Source organism: Bison bison, unplaced genomic scaffold, assembly GCF_000754665.1.
Source record: "Bison bison bison isolate TAMUID 2011002044 unplaced genomic scaffold, Bison_UMD1.0 scf7180017864197, whole genome shotgun sequence".
Classification (NCBI taxonomy): Eukaryota; Metazoa; Chordata; class Mammalia; order Artiodactyla; family Bovidae; genus Bison; species Bison bison.
Window position 1 is genome coordinate 1,940,690 of NW_011494769.1, and position 10,962 is coordinate 1,951,651.

Sequence of the window (10,962 nt, forward strand, 5' to 3'; positions counted from 1 at the left end):
GGCACTGCTTGACACGTGTGACCCTCTTCTTCTTGGTGGGTGGCTGGAGTTCAGGACAGTTGAGAGTGACCATCATGGTGGTGAATTTCTTGGGCTTGCAAAAGGAGCAGGACTGAAAGGAGCCCTCCTCTTTCCGGATGTGCCTGGGGATGTAGAAGGAGTTGCACTGGCCGTAGCAGAAGCGGTTGATGATGGTACGGCTGTTGCAGCCCTCCTCGTGGATGGTCTGCTTCAGCGGCTGGGTTTTGCACCAGTCTCGCTTCAGGTATTTGCGCTCGGTCACATGCAGGGCCTCCTGGCTGGACTCCAGCACCTCCTCTCCGGGCATGGCAGTGCCCCTCCCCTGGCCCCGCCCCCGGTTCCTGGAGCCAGGCTGCTGGGGAGACTGAGTCTGCTCGGAGTCATTGTGCTGGGCCTTGTCTGGTGGGGGGATAGCCCCTTGGGACCCCTTCTTTTTCCCCTCAGCAGCTGGCAACAGGGTCCCCAAGAGGAGAAGCAGGGCTCCCACAGTGTAGGCTGTGCGGCTCATGCTAAAGAGAGGAGACAGAGAGAGAAGGCATGAAAAACGTAAAAGTTAATTAACAAAAGCATTAATAAAACAGCCAGTATTTTATCAGGCACTTGGTAAACACTTGATGTAAGTGATTTCTTTTGTTTTCACAATATCTCCAGGAATTAGGTACTGCTATTCTCATTACCCTCTGACCCATGAAGCCATGTATTAGCCCATCCAGAGTTATACAGCAAGTAAGCCAAGATATGGACTCAACTGGGAATTCCAAGGTGGCTGAGTGGTAAAGAATCTGCTTGCCAATGCAGGAAACTCAGGAGACACAGGTTCAATCCCTGGGTAGGGGAAGATCTCCTGCAGCAGGAAATCCCATGAACAATGTGCATGTATGTTCAATCACTCAGTCGTGTTGGACTCTTTGCGACCCTATGGACTGTGGCCCACCAGGCTCCTCTGTTCATGGGATTCTCCAGGCAAAAATACTGGAGTGGGTTGCCATTTCCTCCTACAGGGGATCTTCCCAACCCAGGAATGGAACCTGCATCTCCTGAGTCTCCTGCACTGCAAGCAGATTCTAAACCACTGAGCCATCAGGGAAGCCCACTCGTGAGCCATACAAAAAGGCAAAAAATATGACACCAAAATATGATTCCCACACCACCACCTGCCCAGGTCAGAAGGTGTCCAATATGCTACTGGGGAAGAGCAGAGGGCAATTACTAATAGCTTCAGAAAGAATGAAGTGGCTGAGCCAAAGCAGAAATGACTCTCAGTTGTGGGATGTGTCTGGTGGTGAAAGTAAACTCCGATGCTGTAAAGAACAATATTACATAGGAACCTGGAATGTTAGGTCCACAAATCAAGGTAAATTGGACATGGTCAGGCAGGAAATGGCAAGATTGAACATCAACATCTTAGGGATCTGTGAACTAAAATGGACTGGAATGGGCGACTTTAATTCAGATGACCATTATTATCTACTACTGTGGGCAAGAATCCCTTAGAAGAAATGGAGTAGCCTTCATAATCAACAAAAGAATCTGAAATGCAGTACTTGGGTGCAACCTCAAAAATGACAGAATGATCTTGGTGCATTTCCAAGGCAAACCATTCAACATCATAGTAATCCAAGTCTATGCCCCAACCACTGCTGCTGAAGAAGCTGAAGTTGACCAGTTCTATGAAGACTGACAACACCTTCTGGAACTAACACCAAAAAAAAAAATGTCCTTTTCATCATAGGGGATTGGAATGCAAAAGTAAAGTCAAGAGGTACCTGGAATAACAGGCAAGTTTGGCCTTCGAGTACAAAATGAAGCAGGGCAAAGGCTAAAAGATTTGTCAAGAGAACATGCCGGTCATGGCAAACACTCTTTTCCAACAACCCAAGAGACAGCTCTACACATGGACATCACCAAATGGTCAATAATTAAATCAGACTGATTATGTTCTTTGCAGCTGAAGATGGAGAAGCTCTATCCAGTCAGCAAAAATAAGACTGGGAGCTGACTGTGGCTCAGATCATGAGCACCTTGTTGCAAAATTCAGGCTTAAACTGAAGAAAGTAGGGAAAACCACTATATCATTCAGGTATGACCTAAATCAAATCCCTATGATTATACAGTGGAGGTGATCAATAGATTCAAGGTATTAGATCTGGTAGAGTGTCTGAAGAACTACGATTGGAGGTTCATAACATTGTACAAGAGGCAGTGACTAAAACCATCCCAAAGAAAAAGAAATGCAAGAAGGCAAAATGGTTGTCTAAGGAGGCTTTAAAATAGCTGAGAAAAGAAGTGAAAGGCAAGGGTAAAGGGAAAAATATACCCAAATGAATGCAAAGTTACAGAGAATAACAAGGGAAGATTAAAAAAAAGAGGGGGGGCGGCGCTTTAGAGAAAAATGCAAAGAAATAGAGAAAAACAATAGAACAGGAAAGATTAGAAATTTCTTCAAGATATAAAGGGAACATTTCAAGCAACGATGGGCATGATAAAGAACAGAAATGGTAAGGACCTCCCAGAAGCAGAAGAGATTAAGAACAGGTGACATGAATACACAGAAGAACTGTAGAGAAAAGGTCTTAATGACCAGGATAACCATGATGGTGTGGTCACTCACCTAGAGCTGGACATCCTGAAGTGTAAAGTAAGCGAATGGGGGTGATGGAATTCCAGTTGAGCTATTTGAAATTCTAAAAGTTGATGCTGTTAAAGTGCTGCACTCAAAAAAAGTTGCTCAGTCATGAGTCATGTCAGATTCTTTGAGACCCCATGGGCTGTAGCCTGCCAGGCTCCTCTGGCTATGGAGTTCTCCAGGCAAGAATACTGGAGTGGGTAGTCATTCCCTTCTCCAAGGGATCTTCCTGAGGTCTCCTGCATTGCAGGCATATTTATTAACTGAGCCACCAGGGAAGCCCCCAGTATGTCAGCAAGTTTGGAAAACTCAGTAGTGGCCACAGGACTGGGAAAGGTCAGTTTTCATTCCAATCCCAAAGAAGGCATTGCCAAAGAATGTTCAGATTACTGCACAACTGTCTGTGTTTCACATGCTAGCAAGGTCATTCTGCTCAAAATCCTTCAAGCTAGGCTTCAGCAGTACATGAACCAAGAACTTCCATATGTACAACCAGGATTTAGAAAAGGAAGAGGAACCAGAGATCAAACTGCCAACATTCGTTGGATCATAGAGAAAGGAAGGAATTCCAGAAAAGCATCTACTTCTGGTTTATTGACTATGCTAAAGCCTTTGACAGTTTGGATCACAACAAACTGTGAAAAATTCTTAAAGAGATGGAAGTACCAGACTGCCTTACCTGTCTCTTGAGAAACCTGTATGTGGGTCAAGAAGCAACAGTTAGAACTGGACATGGAACAACTGACTGGTTCTAAATTGGGAGAGGAGAAGGACAAGGCTGTGTACTGTCACTCTGCTTATTTAACTATATGCAGAGTACATCATGCAAAATGCCGGGCTAGATGAATCACAAGCTGGAATCAAGATTGCCAGGAGAAATAACCTCAGATATGCAGATGATACTATTCTAATGGCAGAAAGTGAAGAGGAACTAAAGAATCTCTTGATGAAGATGAAAGAAGAGAGTGAAAAAGCTGGCTTGAAATTCAGCATTAAAAAAATAAAGATCATGGCATCCAGTCCCATCACTTCATGGCAAATAGTAGGTGAAAAAGGAGAAGCAGGGACAGATTTTTCTCTTCTTGGGCTCCCAAATCACTGCGGATGGTGACTACAGCCATGAAGTTAAAAGATGCTTGCTACTTAGAAGAAAAGCAATGACAAACTTAGACAGCATATTAAAAAGCAAAGATATCACTTTGACGACAAAGGTCCATATAGTCAAAGCTATGGTTTTTCCAGTAGTCACTTATGGATGTGAGAGTTGGACCATAAAGAACGGAGAGCACAGAATTGCTGCTTTTGAATTGTGGTGCTGGAGAAGATTCTTGAGAATCCCTTGGACTGCAAGGAGATCAAACCAGTCAACCCTAAGGGACATCAACCCTGAATATTCATTGGAAGGACTGATACTGAAGCTGATGCTCTAATACTTTGACCACTGAAGAGCTGACTCATTGGAAAAGACCCTGATGCTGGGAAAGTTTGAAGGCAAAAGGAGAAGGGGCTGGCAGAGGATGAGATGGTTAGACAGCATCACCGACTCAACAGACATAAATCTAAGCAAACTCTGGGAGGCAGCAAAGGACAGGGAAGCCTGGTGTGCTGCAATCCATGGGGTTGCAAAGAGTAGACATGACTTAGCAACTGAACAACAACAAATACCATGATGCACTTCCAAATGATGAAACATGTCCTTCACATATATGTGTGTATGTGCATGGATGTGTATATGAAATTTACAAGGTAGAAAGTGGGCACAAGAAAACAGGTGTTTTCTTACATAGGTAAGTGCCAGAGATATGTTGAATAAGTTTATGATAGTGAATTATTATGACTGGGTCTGGAGTTAGATATGGGTCAGCAGGAACAATGGCATATGAACAATGGCAAAAAATTAAAATAAGAGAAGAGGAGGCTATAGGAAAACTGACCAAAAAGAAAAAAAAAGGAAAGCAAAGATGGAGAGAGAGAAAAATGAATGGAATGAGGAGAGTAAATCAGAGAAAGGAAGACTATTTTAAAGCAGTATATTCAGGGAAGGTGGGGCAGACAGAGAAGGAAGAACAGGAGATGTATATTTTTCAAAAGGAGGGTGCAAGAGAGAAGCATCAGAGTATTAAGATTCTCCTGGGACAGTATTTCTCAAACCTGATTTTGCAGACAGTCACCCAGGGATATTGTTACAATGCAGATTGTCATTCAGTAGGTCTGCCTTTCTTTTTTTTCCCTACTGATTTTTTTTTTAATTTATTTATTTTAATTGGAGGCTAATTACTTCACAATATTGTATTGGTTTTGCCATACATCAACATGAATCCACCACGGGTGTGCACGTGTTCCCCATCCTGAACCCCCCTCCCACCTTCCTCCCCATGCCATCCCTCTGGGTCATCTCAGTGCACCAGCCCCAAGCATCCTGTATCCTGAATCAAACCTGGACTGGCAATTCATTTATTATATGATATTACACATGTTTCAATGCCATTCTCCCAAATCATCCCCCCTTCTCCCTCTCCCACAGAATCCAAAAGACTGTTCTATACATCTGGGTCTTTTTTGCTGTCTTGCATACAGGGTTATCGTTACCATCTTTATAAATTCCATATATATGCGTTAATATACCGTATTGGTGTTTTCCTTTCTGGCTTACTTCACTCTGTATCATAGGCTCCAGATTCATCCACCTTATTAGAGCTGACTCAAATGTATTCTTTTTAATGGCTGAGTAATACTCCATTGTGTATATGTACCACAGCTTTCTTATCCATTCATCTGCTGATGGAAGGTCTGCCTTTCTCACAAGCTTGAAACAGCAAGGTCTGTGGTATCCACAGCTATGGGGCATGGAAGGTGCTATGAAAATGTGAAAGGATTTTCTTTTCAATGAGTGCAGTTTCAAATTCACAGCCTCCCTCCTCAGGCTGTAACAGCGAGCCTGATGGATCCTGAGGCTTTCCCTGTCTTGCACCACCATTATGGTTCTGAACCCAAGGACACAGCTGTGAAGCACACATTTGCCTGCTCCCTTCTGACCACCAGTGTGAAACAGGATGACCACTAAGTGCAATTGAATAGTAACCTCATCACAACCCCCTAGGAACAATACAGGCTGGAATTAGTAGCAACAGTTACCTTTCAAAGACAAAGGCAGGGTAGAATCTACATCCTCTGAGGGGCAAGTCCTGTAGTAAAGACCATGCAACCCTAAGGATAATGTCAAATTAAGACACTATGAAAATCAAGATATTCTTAAATGGCACCTTTTAAACATTAACCTAATACTTTTGGGCAAGTTCAAGTTTGGAGCTGATAACGTGACATTTAGCTCCCGCTCTGACTGCAGACTCCCTGGCTTTTGTCAGTTTATGTTACAACATCCCTGTTCTTTAAACAGAGCCTTTTTGGCCTCAACAACAACAAAAAATTAATTTCTTTGTTTTGTATTAAAAAAAAAATCGCTCATGAGGACAACCCAGTTATAAAACAGTCTGATTTTCTCCAGAGACCAGGATAACTTGAGCCATGACAATCCAGTCTCCTGAGCAAATATAGTGTGAATTTGGGAAGCTTTCAAAGTTTCTGTTCTTCACTCAATTCCAGGCCAGGATCTAAACTAAAATTCAGTCTCTGCCCATTTCCAAGAGGAGCACATAAGACAGCCTTATCTTCCCCATCGTTCCTAAAAGGGGCCTCCAGAAAAACTGAAGCCTCCAGAGCAAGAGTGCAGAGCCAGGATCACAGAGGCCAATCTGAGACTTGACCAGGAATGTATGATGACCTCACAGGACAGGTTCAAGTCATGGGGTCATGGGGCCAGCCCTACCTACAAACGTCTATCCAAAAAATGCAGTTTTCTTTCTCTTCACCTCTTAGGACCTTCTTTATATTCATCTTTTCCTATCTGGCATTTTTCCATCTGTCATTAAATAAAACCAAGTTTGAGAGTTCTAAGGGCTTATTCATTACCTCCTCTTTCATTCCTGGCAGAGTGGGCTCTCTTTTATTCAGTAATGATTATTATGGACCACACTGACCAGCAAAACTTCTGTTCTTTGCATTTAAAATGCATTCCCACAAGCTGATGAGCAGAGCCAACTTTTGATTTCTGTCTCCTTCTAGCCTTGGGAGCTTCTTAATATTTCTCCTTTTTCTAGGAAAACTCCAAATACCCACTACTTTTTACCAGGTCCCTGGAGAACACCGTGGGGTTTATTTTCCCATTGAAGCCATTGGATTCACTTGGGCAGAAACCAAGAGTAAAGCAGTAAATTCAAAATTAGTCAACTGTGGTTTTCTGTTTTAATTTGGACCAACTTCCTGTTCCTATGGGAGTGTGCAAACCCCATAAGAAAAAGGGGTCTAGAGTGATAGATTGTTTTTAAGAAAAGTAAATTTTTTCTCAAAATAAGATTTATTATGTGTGAAAAAATATTATGAAATGGCTACACAGAAATTTAAAGCTTACTCTTAAATATCTTCAGCTTTTGAGTTCTTAAATCTTATAATAGTTATTTGGAGAGAAGGAAAAAAACAACTTTATGAATCTCAGTCAACAGAGACCTCAACTTCTTAGAGCAATGCTCTGAGAACTCTGCATATCCCACATGAGTATGGTGGGAGGTGGGGGCACCAGGGGGATGAAAACTATACTTAGTGGTAGTACCAGGGCTCTGTCAAGTCATCGTGATCAATCACTCAACCTCCCCCCACACCAAATGATCTTGATCATGCATTGAAGGAAATAGGACTGATGTGTTCTTGAAATTCCAATTGTATTGTCACTAAATTACAATCTATAAATATCTAGACATGAGGGAAACCAAGAAACTATAAATTTCTTGTAGATAAATTCTTCACCTTGACATCTAGCAGAGTGCCCCATTATAAAAAATAGAAGCAAAGGCCAACCCAAATTTAGGTCTTATGGATTATCACCCATGTTCAACCATGAGCTGGAAACATTTCTGGTAACTTGCATTCTGAAATGACCCACTCACATTATTAAATTAAAGCTGCAACTCATGGACCCAGAGTGCAGCAGACACCTACAAAGATTTCTCTTATTTCTCCTTTGCAGATAATGTTCTTCTTTCCAAAGTCTGCCCCTCAATGCACTTCTGCTTCACCAAATCATGTGATTATATTTTCATGGTGCGTTTTCTCTGCAACTGTTGCCCACCAGCAAGACCCACCCACCCCTACCTTTTTTTCCCCTTTACCACGGTCCTCCCCTCTAATCCACTTGTCCCAGAGGACATAGATACTCTCAGAGTATGTCTTCTCTCCCTGATGCTTTCCTTCAGGTTACTCTGAGTGATCAAAAGCAAACATCTGCCCAAAGATAACCCATATCAGCCACCACTGTCCTGTGCAGGTCACGGTGATTTATTCTAACCTTCGCCGGCCGTAAGAATACAATCATCTAATTCTTGGGAATGAGGAATAAAAGTGCTGTGTGTAACCTGTTTCTAATATCCTCAGTGTCTTTGGGAAAGTTTAGGCCAGCTCCTTTCAGCACTCTTCTCGCCGTATTTCTCATTTTAGCTAACCAACCTGCTTGTAATCAGTTAAATGGAGTGCTGAGTGGGATTAACAGTGAGGAGACAATGATCAGCAAGCCAGATGTCTGTGGCTGAATGTCTGATCAATGTTTTAGAAAGCTATTCAACAGGCGTGACAGCAAATTATTCACCAGCATTAAAAAAAAAAAAAAAGAAAAAGATGGAAATGACAGCAAAGGCTCTAAGTGCAGGCCCAATTATAGAAGACCCTATTTCTTTTTCTTAGGACTAAATCTTTAAGGACAAACATTTTAAATTGGATCTTTACTTTTTAGAAAGATAGTCAAATTTTAGAAACTGAGCAGTGATGTTCTAAAGAATCTACTGGGTTGATTTTCTGTTTTCAGACAATTTGTACCAAGATGGTTGGCAAACTAGTGGAGGATAAATCTCACCTGTGTGTACTGCAAGCACACCAAGTGCGTCTTTTCTATACTGAAGACCACTCAGGCTAAGTCAGGCTGGGGCCCAACATCACAGAGGGCATAGAGAAGCATCTCAGGGGCTCTCCAGGCTCTTGGAAGATTTTTTTTGGTGAAGTTAATGATAGTATACAATTTTTTGCGGTCAACAAGAAACAAGTTGGAAAGTAATCAATGTTAAATGTTTACTAAGCGGCACAATTGAGAGACAGCCAAATCATAGGTTCTATGTTGTAGTAAAAGGTGTGTGTTGATCTCTGTGTGAGCAGGACTTGGGATTTAATTTCAAAACCATCTTATGGTACACCTTGAGGTCCTAAAATGTTATTGCCTCTCCAAATGCCACCACTCATAATAAGAATGGTGGCATTACACCACCTAACCTATATTTTTAAACCCTATGTGAGGCAATATACTCAGTTCTGACAGAACTTTATAATTGATTTTTCACAACAAAATAGGAGGTAGATAATATTGTCTTCCTTTTACCGACCAGGGAATCTAGACTCTGAAAAGTTAGGAGTTTATCCAAGGTCACACAGCTCCTCATGGGGAAATCGGGGTTTGAGTCCCATTCTTCTGAGCCCCCAAGCACGTCCTTAAGAACTATTCTAAGGACACACAGCACAATGTTTAATAAGGGACACAAGGACTTGTTTCTAATGCAATCAAATTTGAGGAATATTGTAACTCAAATAATTCTCTGTTTTGCTCATATGTGAAGAAAAAAACCTTTCTGATCCCAGGAAATACTGTTGTACTTCACATTTCTAAGTGCGTGTGTTAAAACTAAGACAATTCCTTGCAGATGCAAGACATAGGCTGATAACACTGGCCTGGTGTGTGCCTTTCAGTTGGATGCTAAGTCACCTCCCCTACCTGTCCCATGCCTTTTACATACATTTAGGTTTTCCATCTGTCCTTCACTTTGTTCTGCACTGCTTTGCTGCTGACAAGCATTTCTTGGGAGAGGGGTTTGTGGCCTAAAATTTCTTGGCATTATATCATTTTTAATGCTTAAACCTTAAGAGCTTCAGTATAAAGACAAGGCAGGCAGCTTTCATTCAGAGATGTGGGGATGTAATAGGTTTCTACTCTCCCCCGTGTAGCCCTTCACCTAAAACTAGGTTAGCCAACTTGAATTTCCCACAGATCCGAGCATGGGTTAGCAAAACATTTCTCTCAAAATGAACTTTTAACAAAATAGGAAACCTGTGAAATTACAAAGTTTACAAAACACTTTAATTCCTACAATGACCTGGGGGTTAAATACACACACACACACACACACACACACACACACACACACACACCTCAGCACGACACCCAGCAACCAAGTTCTAGAGAGCCCTTAAATAATTAATTAATACTAACAATTTGGAGTGTGCAATTTATTCAGTGATGGTTACTGGATCACCTACTGTTGTAAGCTGGAGTGTACCAGAGAGGAGAATGAATCTGTGGTTTTCTGAAAATACTTCTTTCCCTCGTTGCTTTGAAAAGTCCACCCTTTCAAGTTCCCCTCTTTCAAAAAAAAGAAAAAGAAAAAGACGTGGGGGCTGAAAAGCCCTGGGGTGAAAGAAGACTCCTTGCCCTGGGATGGGGGTTATCTTAAACTCTTCTCCGCTATTTATTTATCTTGTGTGTACAGTCAGAGAAAGCCACTACTCTGGGGTCCCTGGGGTAGTTTAAATCCCTGGTGACCCACTTAACACAATAGATTATTTTAATCAACTCGTGTCCTGGCACCATCTCGAAGAGGAACGTAAACACGCGCTCACCGCTTGGATCTGCTCTTTGCAGCCGGAGATCCAATTTCCTACCGATGGTCGCCTCTCTGCCCTTGTACCATTTAAGAAGAGACTTTTAACCCCTAATTTCGAGGCTGTATTTCTGTCTAAAAGAGTCGGGATTCAGAGACGGAAGGGGAGGAGAAGGCAGCAGTCACCAGATTCTACACGGGAGCCCCTTCGGGCCAGCTCTGGGCGCGCTGGCAGGGCTTCACTGGAGAGACTCCTGTCTGCCCCCTGCCTCGCCCGGGGTACCTTATCAGCGCCCCGCTCTGGGAAAAGCCTGGCTGGGGCGCCCCCAAGGCGGTGCTGGGATCCGAAGACAGAGCCAAGTCAGAACGGTGGCGCGTCTGTTTTTCCCAAGCTAGAAATCTACAAATAACTCCAACTGGCAAGGTGACGGCCCCCGACACCCTACCAGCCCCTGACTCTGCTCCGTGGGCTGCAGAGCGGTCAGCAAAGAAGGCGGGTGAAGACGAAGGATGACCTGGGCTTCCAAGCGGGGGACCAGCCTCCCGCTGCCAGTCCCGCGTCGTGCG

At 42.9% G+C, this 10,962-nt stretch overlaps 1 protein-coding gene across 2 annotated transcripts in view; it reads right to left on the minus strand.

Moving 5' to 3' along the window:
* Positions 1 to 10,962, minus strand: part of GREM1 (gremlin 1, DAN family BMP antagonist) — a 15,776-nt gene that overhangs the window by 3,713 nt on the left and 1,101 nt on the right. Inside the window, exon 2 of one of the 2 annotated variants that reach the window (XM_010844178.1) lies at positions 11 to 530. In XM_010844178.1, coding sequence (XP_010842480.1) covers positions 11 to 529 — 519 coding nt within the window. In that variant the 5' untranslated portion in view covers position 530. Of the gene's footprint in view, positions 531 to 10,962 lie in introns of both variants that reach the window. The other variant, XM_010844177.1, reaches the window with a different exon arrangement.